We start from the raw sequence: 21,977 nt of genomic DNA, 5'->3' as shown, positions 1-21,977 counted from the left end.
TTCACTAAAATATTTAAATCATGTTAATAAATTTTTAACATTGTTCTTAACATTGTTTCTCAGCGAAAATAAAGCTACTCTACTCTATTCTATTCATTATGGCGGTTATGTTTTTATGTCTTAGGTAAAACAGGACATGACATCATGTGGTAACATGTTTTTCTTCTCTCTGCTCTTTGAAACATTTATTAAAAGTAAATGTAGCTCTGTCTTTTATAAAAAGAGGAGGTCATTTATATTTCTGTGCGTGACTGTGGCTCAGGTGGTAGAGCGGATCGGAAGGTCCGTGACTTGATCTCCCGCTCCTCCTGTCCATATATTAAAGTATCCTTGAGTGAGATACAGAACCCCAAACTGCCCCTGATGGATCCACCAGGGTGTGTGTGTGTGTGTGCGTGTGTGTCAGATAAAAGCACTGTATGAATGTGTGTGTGTTGCGGGTGAATGAGACATGCTGTATAAAGCACCTTGAGTGCTCAAATTTAACAGAAAGGCGCACCATAAGTACCAGTCCATATATTAACAATTAAGTAGGTGATTGTTATCTCATTAATAAGTGTTTTATGATGACTACAGAAGAGCCAAGAAGACCCTGCAGCATGTTTACTGACCTGTTTGCAAAGTAATGAATCTATTTATGGGGAAACTAGAACGCCATTTGAAGCTTATGTAGTTTGTGACAGTTTTTAAAGGCCTGTCCTTTCACCCTCAACCACTGCCTGACTATACAAACAGAATCAGACAGCACAAGGCAAGCTGTAAGTTACAAACACACAGATCCAGGTTTTCTTTTATGAAATAGAAAATGTGAAATTTAAAGAATTTAGAAGTTTCTAAAGAAACAGATGTGTTTACAATGATGACTGTTATGATTTTTCCCCCTATTTGCCTATACATGTTTGCCTATTTTAAACGTATAACAATGCAGAGCATTGCATGCACGTATCAAGCTATTTAACCACTGTCTCTCTTTTCATTTGCAAGTTGGACTGAATTTTTAGCCTATGACACAAAGCTACTTTTTTAATGAAAGCACCCCAGAATGATAATTAGGTTAAATGTGTGGTGTTCCCACCCAAACAAACAAAGACTGACTTTTAACAAGTAGCAGAAGCAGAAATGATCATTGTATAGAGTGGAGGGGCATTTTTCTCTGAAGTGCCCTTTATATTTTTTTTAACTGACTTTATTAAGACTTACTTTTTTGGTGGGCATCTTTAACTTCATGAATTCGGCTTCTCGACAGAGAACGTTCCAGGGAGCGTGAATTTTCACAAAGCACACACCTGGAATCTTGCCCTAAGAGAGAAACATACACAAAAACAACTGTGTAAAGTTCATGTGTATTTTGATTTCATGTTCAATACACACATTTGCAAATGCAGATTAGCTTTAAGCTAACTCTGGTACAATGTATCAAATGGTAACAGTTATGTTAATATTGTACATGGTCCCTTTAAATAAAGAAATAGAAAAAGAAAACAATATTGCACATAAAAAAATTCACACAACTATGGAAAAAAAAATGGAAATTGAGGTCGTTAATGGTAAAAGTTTTAGTCCAACATCCTATTCTCCACCACATGCCATAAACTGCAAAACTGCATAAAAAGTAAGGAATTATACCATAAAACAGGAAAGGCTTATGGTTTGTGTTCTTGTTCTATAGCAACCAGGTGTTATAGTTTAATGACTGCCATAATTAATCTTTCTGAGTTAACTTCAGTATTTACTTCCTCCAAACCATCAACGTGTCTATCAAACCCCATTCCTACAAGACTGCTCAAAGAAGTCCTGCCATCAATATTAAATATGATCAGTTTACAGGCTACGTGTCACAGGCCTTTAAGGTGGCAGTAATTAAACAATTACTGTCTTAGCTAATTATAGGACAATCTCCAACCTTCATTTTCTCTAACAGTAAAACTGCAGAGGAACGGTTTATTTGAAGAGTTTCAGTCAGGTTTCAGAATTCATCTCAGTACAGAAACAGCATTAGTGAAGGTTACAAATGATCTTCTTAGAGCCTCTGCAGTGGACTCATCTCTGTTCTTGTCCTGTTGGACCTCAGTGCAGCTTTGATACTGTTGGCCATAACATTTTATTACAGAGATTAGAACAAACTGTTGGTATTAAAAGTACTGCACTGCAGTGTTTGGATTGAATCTATCTAATAGACTCCAGTTTATTCATGTAAATGGGGAGTCTTCTTCAAAAATTATTCACAGAGTTCCACAGGGTTCTGTGCTGGCCTTGGACAATATTATTGAAAAAGACTACACACATTTTCATTGCTATGCAGATGATACCCAGCTTTATCTATCAATGAAGCCAGATGACACACCGATTAGTTAAACTGCAGGAATGTCTTAAAGACATAAAGGACTGGATGACCTCTAATTTCCTGCTTCTAAATTCAGACAAAACTGAGCTTACTGTACTTGGCCCTACAAATCTTAGAAACATGGTGTCTGTGAGGAATCTTGGAGTTATTGTTTGACCAGGATATGTCCTTCAATGCATATATTAAACAAATATGTAGGACCGTTTTCTTGCATTTGCATAATATTTCTAAAATGAGTGAGTGATGCTGAGTAATTCCTGCATTTATTACTTCACTGAAAATCTGAAAAGCTCACTGAAAAGCCTTCAGCTGATCTAAAATGCTTCAGCAAGAGTACTGACGGGGACTAGAAAATCCTAGCGAATCCCTCCCACTGTCACCAAGTGCTTGCTCATAGGGTGTCAGCAGATTTGGTGGGTTTCTGTGTATTATTGTATGGTCTTTACCTTACAATATAAAGCGGCTTGAGGCGACCGTTGTTGTGATTTGGCGCTACATAAATGAAACTGAATTGAACTGAACTGAAGTGAGTTAAATCCCGCTTAACTTTGCATTATTCATGAGTCAATTCCTGTAAAAATGTATGAAATATTTTAAGAGAAGTAGATTTATAAATTTGCAATAGGAAACATTTTCTGCTTCTGTGAATAAAAATACCACAATGACACATATAAATATACAGCTGGGACCATAAATGACTCCAGTTGAAGGTTAAGGGGGGTGAAAGGAACACATATGGCTGGTCTTTCCTGAAAATGTGTTCAGACGGCAGTAGCTCATTCAGTTTTTCATATTAATAATGTATTCAGCATTTCTTCCACATTGGTCCAAGCTTTGGCCATATTTGCTCACTAAAATTGCAAAAACGTTACTGGTGCCGCCCAAACACCCCCGTGTCATGAGATTAGACCGATGCTTTACTATGTATTCTGTTTCAGGAAACGTGAGCCTGTAGTCTCTCTCCTCTGTCTGGGACGGAGGACCTCATGTTACTGGACATTGGTGAAGACTGAGTCCATCTGGTGATTCTGTCATTAAACCAGAATCAACCAAGTTTCCACTAATACAGGTGGTCACCAAAAATGTCAGAAATTAGATAGCCCCACAAGCAGAAACAAGGATTTAAGACCGTGTGGTACTCACAACCTCAGTTCAGCCATGAAGAAGCTATTTTCTATTTTTATTCTGGCATTAGGACATCTTATACATAGGCAGAATATCAGTTTCAAATTTTAAGTGACTGATATATAGATACATCTAAACTGCAACACTGCAAATAGTTTTACAAAAATTGGCTGCCTCTTAGATGGTTGAAGACATTCAGAAGTGGTTATCGTCTAACATGAATATAGTCTCTGTTTAAAATCTACTACTAGTTACTATTATTAGACACTGTCACCACTAGACAGAAATTTCAAGATCAAAACTGTAAATCTGCCAAAACTAAACAGTTCAGTAATTTGGTCTTGACAGCAGAGCGGTTACATAGTTCACAAGGTTAAAGAGGATGAAAGGAATGACCGTTCATTCCTGAAAATGTGCTCATCCTCCACCAAATCATTCTGTTTTTTCATAATAATGTATTCACCATTTCTTCCATGTTGGTTCACGCTTTGGTCAGTTTTGCTCACTAAAATTGCAAAATAAATAAATAAATTACTGGTGCCACCCAAACACCCCTGTAATGATATTAGACTGGTGCTTTACTATGTCTTCTGTTTCAGAAAAACTGAGTCTGTGGTGGCAGTAGCTCAGGAGGGAGAGCAGGTCGCCTAATAAATGGAAGGTTGGTAGTTTGATTCCTGGCTGCTCCAGTCTGCGTGCTAAAGTATTCTTGGGCAAGATACTGAACCCTGAGTTGCTCTCCGCTGCACCTGCCGGAGTATGAATGTCAGATAGAAAGTGCTTAGCTGGAGAAGGAAGTGCTTGTATGAATGGATGAATGAGGCATGTTGTACAAAGTGCTCAGAGTAGAGTAGAAAAGCATTATATAAGAACCAGTCCATTTACTTTTGTCCAGTTTGACACTGAAATTAATACAATGACTTTTTTCTTAACATGTTTCTCTGTAATGTTGAATGTAAGCTGAGCATCAACAAACAAAAAAACCCAAAAAAGTTGAGAGATGGCTCCTAAACATATCTCTTCTAAAAGATCACGAGTTTGGAAATGAGGGTAGAAATATATGAAATATTTGATTGTCCAAAAACCTTTCTAACAGTTTTATGGCAAACCAAACATTTTTAAAATTCATGTCCCTGAGTGCTGTGGGTTTGTCTGAAATATAAATGTTAGTGTTTAATAATTTGCATGTTTTACATGTATATTTAAATTACATGTCAAAATGACTAATAAATATGAGTGAGTCGAACAGTGTCTTCTTTAATTCACTGTAATTTGATTTTATTTAGATAGCACCCAATCACAAGTTGCCTCAAGTGCTTCATACTGCAAAGTAAAGACCCTAAAATAATAAGTCAATTTCCAAACAATATGAACCCATCATTCTGCAGTGAGAATAGTTATTCATAAGTGGACAACTGCCCGTCCTCCCAGGAGTGAACACCCAAGCAAACTCACCCCAAGGTCAGACCCTGCAACGCACTGCTAGATCTCAAATTCTACAGACTTCAGTCAACATGTTAAATTTAAAGTTCATGGCAGCACAATTACAAAAGTTTGAACAAGTATCAAAGCCTCTTCTCTCTAGAACAAGAACATGGCAGCACAGGTGGGACCTGAAGAGCGCTGTGCCCACAAACCTCAATGAACTGAAGCTAAAGAAGAGTGGGCCAAAATTTCTCCACAACAATGTGAGAGACTGATAAAATCATACAGAAAACATTACTTCAAGTTATTTGCTGCTGAAGGATGTTCTGAAGCTCCGGAATAAGTTTTTCACATAATGCTTTTGGATTCGTTTTTATTACATATATAATGACACAGTATAATATGTTTTGTTGCGTGTGCATGTGTGTGTTTCAGTGCAGTGGTGAACACACACACACACAAACACACACGCACAAACACAAAACTTTCTGACAGCCATATGACCGCAAACAAGTCCTTATTGTTCCATGCAGCCTCTTCTGCAGTCCTTCATGATGAACAATGATTTAAGTGGAAATGAAGATCTGAAAGAAATTATATATGTGGTGAAAGAAAGTTCCCTGACATGCAAACTGTGTGTCAGTGAGCATGTCGGGTCAGCAGGGGTGGATGCTTTATTGTGGAGGCATTACATCACTGCATAAGTCATTTTGTGCCAGAGTGGTGATAATAAGTGATAAGGAGCTCTCCTTCATATTTTGAAGAAGTATCTGCTAGGACAGCTTCACAGCACTGCTGGTGAAGCCTGATGTCAGTGTCACAGCTCTGAAACTGCAGCAGCATACTTTGAGTTCAGCTGAGGCTATCAAAACAAAGAAGCGGTCATTTTAAAGTTAAGCCTCCTTTTGGGAGATGAGGCGATGATGATGGGTTCCTATCAAGCAAAGAAAAAATGAATTTGCGTGTACCAAGAGTATCAGTGCTTCCTTCTGTTACTCTATCATAGACATTAAATTGGGGCAGATTTTTTGTTATTGGAACTGTAGGTTGTAGAAAATCTTATAGACAATATAGAAAAAGATTTCAGCTTTAGATTTTGATACTTGGAGTTGGTGTAAAATTCATTTGGCTGCAGTTTTTTCAGAGAGATTAAATGCGTCTGTCAGCCCTGAAGATTTTGTTATGAGGGCTCAAAAAATGATTGAAAAATTAAGATGAATTTAAAAGCACCAAATTCCAACCTATTCCTGTGTTCTCTAAGTTTGGCATGACTTCATTAAATGTACTAAAGTTATTATTCCAAAAAAATAATTAGCTTGATTCCACGAGGTTAGTCCCTTTGGGCACCGCGTGCACAACAGTGTATATTTATTTATTATTTTATTCAACCTTTATTTAAAAAGTTCCACTGAGATTAAGAATCTGTTTTTCGAGGGAGTCCTGGCAGAGTTAGGCAGCAACAAATATAGATACAACACCTTTACAAATTTACATAGTTAAAATACATGAAGACATAAAATGGTTAAAATTTTATAAACATAAATTAAGAAAAACAAGTGTATGTTATGGAGTTAGCTACAAACATTTGCAATTTGGGTTTATAAGCGCTCAATGAAATTAACTCAGTCAGTTTCCAACCTTTCTGTAACCTGTTCCATGAGGAGGGCGCAGAATAAACAAGTCTTTTTACCCACTTTGGTGCAGGCAAATGGAACAGAAAGCAACAACTGATTCTGAGAATGGAACGAATAAGGAACATCACTTCTCAGTGTAGTTAAAGCACAAATATAGGCTGGCAGTAACCCAAGTAATGCCTTATAGATGAAACTGTACCAGTGACAGGACCACCCAAATATATACTGTAGGTCACAGTGGACACTTTACAGTTGGTAATAAACCTGAGGGACGCATGGTGAACAGTATCAACCATCTGAAGACATTGAGCAGAGGCATTCATATACAACACGTCTCCATAATCCAAAATAGTAAAAACAAAAAAAGTTACAGCAACCAGCCGCTTTTTTGTTCCGAAAATAAAAACCCAACTTAAGCTTCAGCTTCTTCACAAGGTGTTCCACATGTGGTTTGAAAGTCATCTGTCAGAAAACCCAAATAATTATAAGTTTGCACCAACTCTATTTCATGTCCCTCAAGAGTGAACACTGAAGCATTTAGTTCTTTGAAAATACCATTAGCTTAGTCGTGTCTGCAATTAGGACAACTTTTAAGACAACTTTTTTCCAAGATGGCGCTGGTGAGGTCAGCAGTAGGGTTTAATCCCGGGATCCGGGATTCCCGGGAAATGCGATCAGAACCATTTCCCGTTTCCCGGGAAACGTTAGACGGGAAACCGGGAAAAAAGTCGCGCGCGTCGATTTGACTTTCAGAAAGAAAAGAAAGCTTCAGAATGTTAAATTTAAGGAAATATTGAGAGAAGGGTTCGTTTAAAGCATTACTCTTCATTTCAGGCACGTTCAGCCTCCGTTTAAGGCTTCAGCCTTCATCTCAAGCGTTTTAATAGAGGTATTACACAGTTGTACTTTTTTCCTCTTTAATTTGTTGAAATCGTAGGCAATGTGTTTACCCTAAGGTATTTTGTATTATATAATTTTATATTATTATATATTGTTATATTGCATTATATAGCCTATAAAATATGCCTGCCCTGAACAATAAAGAAATATCTGTTTAACTTCGAGTGTTTCTTTTCCTCGTTTGCAGCCGCTTACTAACAATCATGAATTAGGATACGGGCCTAATGTGTAAAGAAAGTATCATGAAATAGATTGCTTTAACATATTTCGCTTTTAAAATGGAGTTGAGTAAAATGTATATTTTTTAGGCTATAAGGATTGGCCAGTTTTTCAAAAGACGATTCACAGCGAACCTACTTTAACCCTCAGACACGGTGTTATAAATTTGCTGTTGCCAGAATGGCAATGACCAAGTCGTAGTGCATTACTCAAGGCCCTGTGTTATGCCATATTATAGTGAAGTACGGTAGTTAACTTTTCAATGACTATTACAGCGTTCCACTGGTGGAGATATAGCGCAACAGATGTCGCCACGACAGCATGGCTGAGCCTTTATCAATGCTGTGGAGATGAACCGTATTGTTTTGCACCAGCAGTTGTAAAATCGCTTGTTATAATTCCATGTACAATGGAGGAATATTTGAATTATATTTGTTAAGGGAGTGTTGAGGAACGACACAACACCGCATAGCTCGAGCACTCAAATGCCGAGATGTAGGTTTTATTGCATTAATCAAGCCGACGTTGCCCCCTACTGGGCATAACAGGACATAGCTGGAAAGCTACCTCTACAATATCACAATAGGTTAAGGCCGACACAGGCTACAGAAGGCCTAATTAAAATAAATAAATAAATAAACTTTTTCCCGGGATTCCCGGGAAATGGCTCGTCATTTCCCGGGATTTGATTCATGTCATTTTCGGGAAAAATATTAAACCCTAGTCAGCAGCCGTCGTACCTGCTCCTACGCTTTGTTTGTATATATTAGGTTTAGCTCTAATTTTTGACTTTATAATTCCGCCTGCTCTGTGTCATATCACGTATGACAGACAGACTCTTTTTAATATCAGAATACAGCACTCTGGCTGTATTCTGACACCTTTTTCTCCCGACCCGACTTGGCCTCAGGACATACTGCGTTTCCAGTGGGCCAGCTCAAACAAAGGACGGACCAGGTCACGGACAAGGCCCCGAGGGAAAAGAGCCGGCGTAAGAGAGAGGCTGAGGCGCAGAGCGCACCAAACGCCACTGCCGAGCATCCTGTTGGCTAATGTCCAATCACTGGATAACAAGCTGGACGAACTCAGGGCCAGGATACAGTTTCAGAGGGACATAAGGGACTGCAACATCATCTGTCTCACGGAGACATGGCTGACCCCCCTCATACCGGACCACGCCGTACAGCCGTCGGAGTTCTTCAGTGTTCATCGCACGGACAGAACGAGTGAGTCTGGAAAATCAAGAGGAGGAGGTGTGTGCCTAATGATTAATAACAACTGGTGTGACAGTAGGAATGTTGTCCTTCTGAAACAATCATGTTCACCTAACCTGGAGCTCCTAACCCTGAAATGCCGTCCCCACTACCTGCCCCGCGAGTTTACGTCGGTCATCTTCAGCGCCGTCTATATTCCACCTCAGGCGGACACAAACACTGCACTATCCGAGCTACATGAGGCTATTTCCACCTATCAGGCTAACCAGCGTGATGCGGCTCTCATCGTAGCCGGGGACTTTAACAGTGCAAACTTGAAAAAGCTGATACCGGAGTTGATTCAACACATCGACTGCCCCACCAGAGGAGAGAGGACCCTAGACCACTGCTATTCTCCATTCAAAGATGGCTACAAAGCAAAGCCTCTTCCGCCTTTTGGGAAGTCTGACCACACCGCTGTCCTTCTCATGCCGAAATCCAAACACCGGCTCAGGCAGGAACCCCCTGCTGTGAGAGAAGTGACACGGTGGTCTGATCACACAGAGGCCGCTCTGCAGGGTGCGTTGGATTCAACCGACTGGGACATGTTTCGCAGCAGCGCGGGCGGAGACATCGAGGAGTTTACGGAAACTGTTGTGGGATTTATTGGGAAAGTTGTTGAAGACACTTCACTTAGGAGGACCATCAGGACTTTTCCCAACCAGAAGCCGTGGGTGGATAAATCTGTCCGCGACGCCCTGAGGTCCCGCACCGTTGCCTACAACTCCGGCCTCGCCTCTGGGAACATGGAGGACTACAAGGTTGCATCATACAACGTCCGCAGAGCGGTGAAAGAGGCAAAACATCGCTACGGCCGCAGACTGGAACAGCAACTACAACAGTCTGACCCCAGGGGACTGTGGCAGGGACTACGCACCATCACGGACTACAAAGCACCCCACACACACCCGGTGAGTGCCAATGCTTCTCTGGCTGATGAACTCAACATCTTCTTTGCGCGCTTTGAGTCGGGAAGCCGACAGCCCGCTGCGCTCCCGGCCGGAGGGGCGGAGACACTCACTGTGACGGAGCGCGACGTGAGGAGGGCGTTTAGACGTGTAAACACCAGGAAAGCGGCTGGACCAGACGGAAGTAGTGGACGTGTCCTTAAGACCTGCGCTGACCAGCTGGCACCTGTGTTTACAGTGATATTCAACCTCTCACTGAAACTGTGTGTGATTCCCACCTGCTTTAAAAAGTCCATCATAGTCCCTGTCCCAAAGAAACCACACCCCAGCAGCCCCAATGACTTCAGGCCCATAGCGCTCACCTCTGTGGTGATGAAGTGTTTTGAGAGACTCATCAAGACATTCATCACCTCCTCACTGCCCACCACCCTCGACCCACTACAGTTTGCATACCGGCCAGACAGATCCACAGATGACGGCATATCCTTCCTCCTCCACAAGACCCTTTCACACATAGACACTGGTAAGGGGAACTATGTGAGAGTGCTGTTTGTAGATTACAGCTCAGCATTCAACACCATAGTTCCCTCCAGGCTGGTCTCTAAGCTGCTGGACCTGGGCCTGGGCCCATCCCTGTGCAGGTGGGTTCACAGCTTCCTGACCAGCAGACCACAGGTGGTACGAGTGGGTCACCTCACCTCATCCTCCCTCACCCTCAACACTGGATCCCCCAAGGCTGTGTGCTCAGCCCTCTGCTGTACTCACTGTACACCCATGACTGCGAGGCCACGTCAGAGTCCAACGTCATCATCAAGTTTGCTGACGACACTGCTGTTGTGGGACTAATCTCTCACAATGAGGAGACAGCCTACAGGAGAGAGGTCTCCCGCCTGGAGAACTGGTGCCCGGAGAACCACCTCCTGCTCAACGTCAGCAAAACAAAGGAACTGATCGTGGACTTCAGCAGGAAGCAGCAGAGGGACTACCATCCACTTGTCATCAGTGGTGCTGAGGTGGAAAGAGTGGACACTTTCAAATACCTGGGAGTGACCATCTCACAGGACCTGTCCTGGACTCATCACATAAACATCACTGTGAAGAAGGCCAGACAGCGTCTCTACCTCCTCAGGCGGCTGAGAGACTTCAAGCTCCCACTCAAGGTGCTCAGGAACTTTTACACCTGCACCATCGAGAGCATCATGCGTGGGAGCATCACCACCTGGATGGGAAACTGCACCAAGCAGGACTTCATGGCCCTAAAAAGGGTGGTTCGTTCAGCTGAACGGACCATCAGAACCACCCTCCCCAACCTGCAGGACTTTACACCAAGCAGTGCAGGCTGAGGGCCATGAAGATCCTAAAACAGCCCAGCCACCCCGGACACTCTCTCTTCTCCCTGCTCCCATCAGGGCCGGCGTTACCGCTGCCTGAGGACTAAGACTGAAAGGTTGAAGAAGAGTTTTTACCCACAAGCCATCCGTCTGCTCAACTCTGAGCCCTAACTGGACCATTATTGCACAGTGTAAATATTATAATTTAAAAAGTGTGTATAGTGTATAGTATATAGAGTATAGTGTATAGTGTGAATTACTTTTTTTTTTTTTTTTTTTTTTATTTTTATTCTTCTTATTTATTTGTGTGTGTTTATTAGGTTGCAGGTACAAAATACATTTCACTGTGCATTGTACTGTGTATAACTGTGCATGTGACAAATAAACACTATCTTATCTTATCTTATCTTATCTTAAGTTAATTAATGAATGCCGGGCAGCAACAAATCCTTGCTGCAGGGATTCAAGGATCTGAATAAGAGTTGAAACGTAACAATAAATAACTGTATCATCAGCATAAAAATGCAAGCTTGCACCTTACACATTTAGACCCAAGTCATTGATATAAATAATGAATAACAGTGGACCTAATATAGATCCCTGGGGCACCCCCTTGTGGACAGTAACAAATTCAGAGCATAGGTCATCGTGTTTAATGCACTGTGTTCTATTGCTAAGATAATTTGTGAACCAGGCGACTGCAGTCTCTGAAAAACCCGACTGGAGGAGCCTGTCTATAGTCATATATTCATTTTCTGACATCTCCTACCGAACAAGGTTATGTAGACAGAAGATGAATTTTTTTCCATCAAAATTCCTGTCTCAATTCAATTCAATTTTATTTATATAGCGCCAAATCACAACAAACTGTCGCCTCAAGGTGCTTTGTATTGTGGGTAAAGACCCTACAATAATAGAGAAAACCCAACAGTCAAAACGACCCCCTATGAGCAGCACTTGGTGACAGTGGAAAGGAAAAACTCCCTTTTAACAGGAAGAAACCTCCAACAGAACCAGGCTCAGGGAGGGGCAGTCATCTGCCGCGACCGGTTGGGCTGAGGGGAGAGAAAGACATGCTGTGGAAGAGAGCCAGAGATTAATATCAATTAATGATTAAATGCAGAGTGGAGTATAAACAAGTAAATAAGGTGAATGAGAAACAGTGCATTATGTGAACCCCCCAGCAGACTAGGCCTATAGCAGCATAACTAAGGGATGGTTCAGGGTCACCTGATCCAGCCCTAACTATAAGCTTTATCATAAAGGAAAGTTTTAAGCCTAATCTTAAAAATAGAGAGGGTGTCTGTCTCCCGAATCCATGCTGGAAGCTGGTTCCACAGAAGAGGCGCCTGAAAGCTGAAGGCTCTGCCTCCCATTCTACTCTTAAGTATCCTAGGAACCACAAGTAAGCCAGCAGTCTGAGAGCGAAGTGCTCTGTTGGGGTGATATGGTACTATGAGGTCTTTGAGATAAGATGGTGCCTGATTATTCAAGACCTTGTATGTGAGGAGAAGAATTTTAAATTCTATTCTAGATTTAACAGGGAGCCAATGAAGAGAAGCCAAAATGGTAGAAATCTGCTCTCTCTTTCTAGTCCCTGTCAGTACTCTAGCTGCAGCATTTTGGATCAGCTGAAGGCTTTTCAGGAAACTTTTAGGACAGCCTGATAATAATGAATTACAATAATCCAGCCTAGAAGTAATAAATGCATGAATGAGCTTTTCAGCATCACTCTGAGAAAGTATGTTTCTAATTTTAGAAATATTGCACAAATGAAAAAAAGCGGTCCTACATATTTGTTTAATATGTGCATTGAAGGACATATCCTGGTCAAAAATGACTCCAAGATTTCTCACAGTGTTACTGGAGGCCAAAGTAATGCCATCCAGAGTAAGTATCTGGTTAGACACCATGTTTCTAAGATTTGTGGGTCCGAGTACAAGAACTTCAGTTTTATCTGAATTTAGAAGCAGGAAATTAGAGGTCATCCAGTCCTTAATGTCTTTAAGATATTCCTGCAGTTTAACTAATTGATGTGTGTCATCTGGCTTCATTGATAGGTAAAGCTGAGTATCATCTGCATAACAATGAAAATTGATGCAGTGCTTTCTAATAATACTGCCTAAGGGAAGCATGTATAATGTAAATAAAATTGGTCCTAGCACAGAACCCTGTGGAACTCCATAATTAACCTTAGTGTGTGAAGAAGACTCCCCATTTACATGAACAAATTGGAGTCTATGAGATAAATATGATTCAAACCACTGCAGTGCAGTACCTTTAATACCTATAGCAAGCTCTAATCTCTGTAATAAAATGTTATGGTCAACAGTATCAAAGCTGCACTGAGGTCCAACAGGACAAGAACAGAGATGAGTCCACTGTCAGAGGCTCTAAGAAGATCATTTGTAACCTTCACTAATGCTGTTTCTGTACTGTGATGAATTCTGAAACCTGACTGAAACTCTTCAAATAAACCGTTCCTCTGCAGATGATCAGTTAGCTGTTTTACAACTACTCTTTCAAGAATCTTTGAGAGAAAAGGAAGGTTGGAGATTGGCCTATAATTAGCTAAGACAGCTGGGGCAGTGATGGCTTTTTAAGTAGAGGTTTAATTACAGCCACCTTGAAGGTCTGTGGTACATAGCCAACTAATAAAGACTGATTGATCATTTTTAAGATTGAAGCATCAATAATTGGAAAGACTTCTTTGAACAGTCTAGTAGGAATGGGATCTAACAAACATGTTGCTGGTTTGGAGGAAGTAACTATTGAAGTTAACTCTGAAAGATCAACTGGAGCAAAAGAGTCTAAACAAATACCAGCAGTGCTGAAAGCAGCCGAACATGAAGAATAATCTTTGAGATGGTTATGAATAATTTTTTCTCGAATGTCTAAAATTTTATTTGTAAAGAAATCCATGAAGTCACTACTAGTTAAAGTGAAAGGAATCCTCAGCTCTACAGAGCTCTGACTCTTTGTCAGCCTGGCTACAGTGCTGAAAAGAAACCTGGGGTTGTTCTTATTTTCTTCAATTAATGATGAATAGTAAGATGTCCTAGCTTTACGGAGGGCTTTTTTATAGAGCAACAAACTCTTTTTCCAGCCTAAATGAGCATCTTCTAATTTAGTGAGACGCCATTCCCTCTCCAGCTTTCGGGTTATCTGCTTTAAGCTGTGCGTTTGTGAATTATACCACGGAGTCAGGCACTTCTGATTTGAAGCTTTCCTTTTCAGAGGAGCCACAGTATCCAAAGTTATACGCAGTGAGGATGTAAAACTATTGACGAGATAATCAACCTCACTGGGAGCAGAGTTTAGGTAGCTGCTCTGCACTGTGTTGGCACATGGCACTGAAGAGCATAACAATGAAGGAATTAGATCCTTAAACTTAGTTACAGCACTTTCAGAAAGACTTCTACTGTAATAAAACTTATTCCCCACTGCTGTGTAATCCATTAAAGTAAATGTAAATGTTACTAAGAAATGATCAGACAGGAGGGGGCTTTCAGGGAATACTGTTAAGTCTTCAGTTTCTATGCCATATGTCAGGACAAGATCCAGAGTATGATTAAAGTGGTGGGTGGGCTCCTTTACATTTTGAGAGAAGCCAATTGAATCTAACAATAGATTAAATGCAGTGTTGAGGCTGTCATTCTCAGCATCTACATGGATGTTAAAATCACCCACTATAATTATTTTATCTGAACTGAGCACTAAATCAGATAAAAAGTCTGAGAAATCAGACAGAAACTCTGAGTAAGGACCAGGTGGACGATAGATAATAACAAATAAAACAGGTTTTTGATTTTCCCAATTAGGATGGACAAGACAAAGAGTCAGGCTTTCAAAAGAATGAAAACTTTGTCTGGGTCTTTGATTAATTAATAAGCTGGAATTGAAGATTGCAGCTTCATGACCGAAGGGGTTAGGTGGAAGGCACTTACTGAAATTAAATGACCAAATAAGGGTATTCCATTTTTGTAATAGATAACGATTAAAACTTACATCTTCATCTGTTTCCAGCTCCAGCCCCATGTCTCTCAGCTTCCCCTCAAACTCCTCCCGTCTGAATGCCTTTTGATCCTCCTGGCCATTGAAGATCTCTCCTGGACTGCCCAACTCCATGTCAGTCACTGCTGATGAATGTAGGGAAGATGAGTCTTTTGTCCTTTGTGCTCGCTGAGGTCGGAGCTGTTCACCACAGCTCTGAGGACCATGGCGCAGGCTGCGGGTAACAGCATTCTCAGCGAGGAGGTGCGCTGGCTGCCGACTGGAGTGGCCTCCGCTCGACTTCTTCACAGAATAAGTGAGCATATAGTCAACACGTCGCTGACCATCCTGGAAGAAGAGGCCATGCTGGGAGCGGGTGTTTTCCTCAGGAGTTAGAGCCTTCAGCCGCTGACAAAATGCACATTGAGATGAGAAAAGTAAGAGTGAGAGCTTAGAGAACATGATTTATATGTTTGTAAGCTGACAATAGAGTAACTGCAAGAAATGAATGAAGAAAGAGATGGAGAGGATGGCCAACAAAGAAGACAAACTGTACTCAGATTTGGGCTGTTGCCATTCAGTGCCTGATGTCATTAGGTCACTAACATGGTTTCATCATTTCATCATTTTATTTGCATATGTGAATAAAGTTCTAGTTATGTTACATTATTATATTATTTTTATTATAAGGGTTTTATAATAAAAAGTCTGAAATGTTTTGGTGTAGTTTACTATATGATGGGGTATCTACGAATTGGTGTGCTGTATCCAAGGAGATGACCTTTTATAGGTCACATTTGCTAGGAAAGGTGGGGGGGGGGGTCAAAAGAGCATGAAGGATATATGTGAATAAACATGTGAAGTGTTAAAACATAAAATGTGCATTACAACTCTGTTTTATAACAATAGGAAACATACTCGAGTCATACTGAGAAATTACACACAGTGGAACCTGTCCTGTCTGAGTGTGTTCTGCAGATTTAGCCACATGCAAGACAAAGGCTGGAGCCTCTCCCAGCTGTCATAGGGTGAGAGGTGGGGTACACCCCGGGCAGGTCACCAGCCTGTCACAGGACTAATGCAGAGCAACAACCATTCACATCTATGAGTAAGTTAGCCTAACCCTACGCACTGCTGCCTTTGGACTGTGGGAGGAAACCAGACTGAGGGAACATGCCAACTCCACAGAAAGGACCCGGTGGTGGACTCAAAGCCAGGACCTGGCTTTCCATTATGGAAGCCACCTGTGCTGCAGCTTCTGAATGCTGCTGCTGAAACACTTGGATCTGTGACAATGATGGACTTTAATGATGGCTACATGTTGAAAAATGAGCTGGGAAAAACAAATACAACCAAGCACTTGAAGCAAACTAACTTTAGTGACAGCAACGTTAAGCCCAAAGATCTCACGATGCCATGAACGTGAACAAAGTAGACAGTGACAGCGAAATGAGACAGACAGAATTTAGACCCATAAATAAATGCCATAAAGATTACATTTAATCTCTAAATCACATCAGCCAAAGCAGAAATATGGACGGGACTGCTCTGAGACACTGTTCTGAATGGGTTTCACAGCCTGAGTTCCAGTTGTTTACAGGTGTTAAATGATTGCGCAGCAAAGTAAAACATGTGCAGAGGAAGAGAGAACTGGGTCAGGATAGAGAACAGTACCAAAGCAGTGTGGGCCATTCAGCACGATCAGGCTTCTGGATATTAACAGAAGTGTCAAAACAACTTAACCACAGGCCCAGTTCATTTTTCCGAGCACTAAAACAGTTTTCATCGAGCTCCAGGACAGGTAACGTCATCAGTGCTCAGACGTTTTACATTTGCTGACCTGCTGCATCAGCAAACGTTTCTGTCTGCTCTTAATGACTCGCAAATTTGGCTCAGATGTAGGAATCTCTGGAAAGTAAGAAAACACTTACTCAAAGCTTATTTTGTCCTTGAATACACACAATATAAAATCATATCTTTGTACAAATATCCTTGAAGGAATTTAAGTGCTAAACAAATAGAAAGATGTCAGTTGTGGACTTGCATTTATCCAGCTATTCTTTTATGAGCTTTACCAACACATAAGAGTTATACATCAGCTACAGTTCAGTGCAGTGTCTGAGCGGCACACTTTACTCTTCTTCATGAATTAAAGCAGCAGTGCTGGGTCAGAGTGGCAGCAGCACTCTTAACCAGACAGCAACAATGTCAAAGCTTTGGTCACCATCAAAGAAGGCCTACTGCCTATTTTTTACCCTTGAAATATTTTGAGTTTTAAAATTATTACAGCAGTTTTAACTGCAGCACAAACACATCACATGAAAGGTGGTAACTCATGTGGTTTGTATGTGTTTCCCGCATACCAACCTGACATATATCAAAATTGTAATTGCTAAAAAACAAAGTTTGCTGGTGGGAACAAATTGTGACTGAACATCATTTGTTTTGGGTCAATGAGAATGAAGCATTGCATCAAATCTGTTAAAAAGTTGATGTTTTGGCTCCAGCAGTTGGATGTTGTTAATCTTCTACAAGAAAAGTATCAGAAACAACAATATACTTCCTGTGACACTGCTGCCAATAACGAGTGTGTGCTGGAAGTCCATACTGTCATTAAATAGATGTTGAGTGGCTTATCTCTCCTTTCACCCTCTCTGTGCTCTCTTTGTCTTTTGTAGAGACGCTTACCTTAAACTTGCCATGGAAGATGACATCTCGCAGAAAATGTGGTGTCTGTGGCTCAGACCTGGACGTTTGAGAGAGGTTGACCTGATCTTCTACATTCTCAGTCATTGTTCAGGCAGGAAAAACAAGGGTAAACCTGTGTGGTGAAGAGCTGTATTTTTTAAAGAGGATAGTCCTGGTTCTGCCTTGGGTCTCTCTGTGTTTGCCTCCTGATTGAGATTTTTCACTATATGACTGCGCTGGGCTTTGATAGCCCCGCCTCTACGCTGATTTTCCTGTGACTTGTCACTTTTCTGTGCTTGCCTTCCTTTAAAGCTCTGTGTAAAGCCCTGTTTTTGTCTGGATTGTGGTGCTGCTAAAGTGAGCCAGCAGCCTTGTTACTTGAGAAGCATTCTGCAAGCCAAGATCTAAACTTAGACAACGATAAAACTCTGATGAACACAAAGTGCCCTGCCTCACTTTCTCTGTGTTTGCTAAACTCTGATCACCAATCTCCAAACACAGCCTCCTTCTCTCTCTCTCTCGTAGCTCCTGACTACCAATAATGTTAAAAAAAATGCATGAAATGTAAAAATGAAAAAAAAAAACTTGGTATGTACTTTTGTGCATTTTATGCCACACATTTAATTGAATAGCAAGCTGCCAGTTTGTCTGAGGGTTTTCTCTCTGATACTGTAATATTTTTACCTTACAGCAGACAACTGTTGTTGTGAAACAGTCTGCACACACACACACACACACACACACACACACACACACACACACACACACACACACACACACACACACACACACACACACACACACACACACACACACAGACACCACTTGGTCACACCAGTGTGTCACCAATGAACCTAACCCCATTCATGACTCTGGACTGTGAGAGGTAGACAGAACGCACACAGGGGAGAACGTGCTGACTCCACACTTAAACCGCTGCCTGGATCTGAACCCAGACCATCTTGTGTGAAAACACTGTGCATTGTGTAGCACTGATTTCTGCACAGAAGTCTCTCACTGTGTTTGATTTGGTTCAAATGTATCTACAGGTCCACTGGGGGGGAGCATTTGACCTCTTAAATTTTTAATGACTTGCAAAGAAATGAGCAGTCAGTAATTTCAGTGGTGTAATTTCAACAGATACAGCACTAATCAAAGGTTTGAACACAATCACCCATTCATATGAATGGTGTGTCCAAACTTTTGACCTGTACTGTATGCAAGACAGGTACAATATTATAATAGCATCATAATAATAATGTAAGTTATGTGGCTCTTGATGCCTAGTCTAGATGCATAAATGACATTTTTGAAAGAAAAGATGGCAATTATGATCAAAAATACATCAAAGGGGACTTTTCCTTTACTTTTCCTGAGGTTGACCACACTGCCCCTTAATATAGAGTAAACTGGTCCTATTACTATCAGTAATCAATGTTATTCCTGTCAGTGTGACCTTTTAAAGTGGAGCCCTTGGGACACTTTTCCTCAAGTATAGAAATAAGTTATCAAAACATGATACTTTTTAATTCTATGTAGATTTTCCTGTGTGAAGCTGTTCCAGGAATCTGTCCTCTCTTCCATAATTGTTTACTTTGTGAGAACTAGGATCCAAAAACTTTCTGTACAACCTCTCATTCCTGACACTTCAATCCCACAAGTTTATGTAACACAGCAGCAACATCCGCACTCAAGTGTATTTTTAGACTTTAAGAGTAAAAAAAATATACACAGAATCAAGCAAAGGAAAGCAGAGACCTTGTAGAGCACAGGCTGTCAAACTCTCAAGGGATGCCATGTGTCCGACTCAATACTGGGAGCAAGATATAGGGGTTAAAGGTCAGTTCTCACAGGGAACAGCAGGAAGTGGTGTTTGTGTTCACATACTGTAACTCAGCTTTTCTAATAACAATTGCTGAAAAATTTGTGTACATCAGTCAAATGATGTTCTGAGCAGCTGGGGTTTTACAGGTCACACCTCTTCAGTGGTCAAGTGTTTGGTGAGAGAAACACCATCAACAGCTTATTGTACTACAGAACTGTGCGACGTTTGTATTGCGGTACAAAAATACTGATGTAATGCATTAACCGTGTCTTTATTAACTGTATTTGGGCTTTGGGGTAATAAGTACCCTCAGAAGCACAGTTCAAAATATGTATAACACACAGCAAAGACTACCTCTTTCTTTCTGAGTAGCTTCCAGCTTAATCAGCCCCCGAGCAGCACAAGTTCCACTAAGATAACAAAAACACGTGGCTGTGTATATGAAGGGCCATATAAATCTTTACTCTTACAACTTTGTATTATGCAGTCATGTCCAGGATATTGAATACTGCCCAGACAGACATGCTGCCAAGCCAGAGGCAAGGACCATTGTCCATGTCTGTATAGCTGTGTATAGGACCATTATTGGCTTCTCTTCATTGGCTCCCTGTTAAATCTAGAATAGAATAGAATAGAATAGAATTTTAAATCCTTCTCCTCACATACAAGGTCTTGAATAATCAGGCCCCATCTTATCTCAAAGACCTCATAGTATCATATCACCCCAGACTGCTGGCTTACTTGTGGTTCCTAGGATACTTCAGAGTAGAATGGGAGGCAGCGCCTTCAGCTTTCAGGCCCCTCTTCTGTGGAACCAGCTCCCAGCTTGGATTCAGGAGACAGACACCCTCTCTATTTTTAAGATTAGGCTTAAAACTTTCCTTTATGATAAAGCTTATAGTTAGGGCTGGATCAGGTGACCCTGAATCCTCCCTTAGTTATGCTGCTATAGGCCTAGACTGCTGGGGGGTTCCCATAATGCACTGAGTGTTTCTTTTTCATTCACCTCTTTTTACTCTGTTTATACCCCACTCTAGTATTTGGCTCTCTTCCACAGTGTGTGTTTTGTCCTGTTTCTCTCCCCTCACAGCAGATGACCCCCCTCCCTGAGCCTGGTTCTGCTGGAGGTTTCTTCCTGTTAAAGGGAGTTTTTCCTTCCCACTGTCACAAAGTGCTGCTCATAGGGGGTCATTATGATTGTTAGGTTTTCTCTGTAGTTATTGTAGGGTCTTTACCTTACAATATAAAGTGCCTTGATGCTACTGTTTGTTATGATTTGATGCTATATAAGGCTGACTATTGTAACTACATACTACACTTCCATGGCTGGGTAAGTATTGATAAATCAGTACTAGTTTAGGGTTGGCTGTAGCTCGAGAGGTACAGCAGATCACCTACTAATCAGAAGGTTGGTGGTTTGATCCCAGGCTGCTCCAATCTGTGTACCAAAGTTTCCTTGGACAGATACTGAACCCTGAGTTGTTCTCCGATGTGTTCATTGTAGGGGTGGGACTCGATTAAATAAAGTAATCGAATTAATTAGAAGCTTTGTAATTAATTAATCGAAATGAATCGCATTTTAATCACATTACAATATTTAACATGAGAAATATTAATTTAAGTTTGGTTGATGAATGAATCCATATACATAAGCTTAAACTTCAAAATTTTATTTTCCCACCAGTCTACTACACAGAAGGGTGAAGTGCTCCTGTGATAAGCAAACTCCTGAAATTAAAGTTAAGCATCATAACTGGATAGTTTTAGTCAACATTAATGTCTCACTTAATATAGTTGGAAATTAATCATTCGCTCAGCTGTATTCCTTGATGTTGTTATGCTTGTTTTAACAGCTTATTTTGAATTAAAGACTTAAAATTAAACCACAAAAAGGAGAAAAAGTTCGTTCTCCGTTTAACCAGCTGTTTTTACACAGCTGTGCTTCGCACTCCCGGTTGCTAGGCGACATGAGCTATGCAGAGGTGACGGGCAGCTGATATGAAGGCAAGCTGCTCACTTCCGGCCTTTGTGGTCTTCGTGGGCTGCGAAGGACGTGGGCCGGGTCCTTCGCAGGATGCGGCCCCTGAATTTGGACATTGTGCGTCAATATAATCTGTATCCCGGGAACTCGTGCACTGAGAAACGTTCCACGGTGCAAAGTGCGATTAAAATGCGTTAAAATGTTTAATTCGTTAATTTCCCCGTAATTAATTAATCGAAATTAACGCGTTAAATTCCCACCCCTAAGTTCATTGGAGTGTGATTGTGTGTGAATGTTAGATAGAAAGCACTTGTGTGAATGAATTTAAGTCTTCAAGTATATAAGAACCAG

The 21,977-nt window shown here is 41.0% G+C and overlaps 1 protein-coding gene across 1 annotated transcript in view; it reads right to left on the bottom strand.

Annotated features, from left to right (window-relative positions):
• The window catches only part of LOC115781621 (anoctamin-1-like), a 90,192-nt gene extending 72,045 nt beyond the window's left edge, over positions 1 to 18,147 (bottom strand). The window contains 3 exon segments of the mRNA XM_030731379.1: positions 1,201 to 1,299; positions 15,148 to 15,540; positions 17,821 to 18,147. Of these exon segments, the coding sequence (XP_030587239.1) occupies positions 1,201 to 1,299; positions 15,148 to 15,540; positions 17,821 to 17,925 (597 nt within the window). The 5' untranslated portion in view covers positions 17,926 to 18,147.
• Positions 18,148 to 21,977: the final 3,830 nt, after the last annotated feature.

The sequence above is a fragment of the Archocentrus centrarchus genome, chromosome 6 (assembly GCF_007364275.1).
Source record: "Archocentrus centrarchus isolate MPI-CPG fArcCen1 chromosome 6, fArcCen1, whole genome shotgun sequence".
NCBI classification, from domain to species: domain Eukaryota; kingdom Metazoa; phylum Chordata; class Actinopteri; order Cichliformes; family Cichlidae; genus Archocentrus; species Archocentrus centrarchus.
This window is presented reverse-complemented; position numbering and strand designations above follow the sequence as displayed.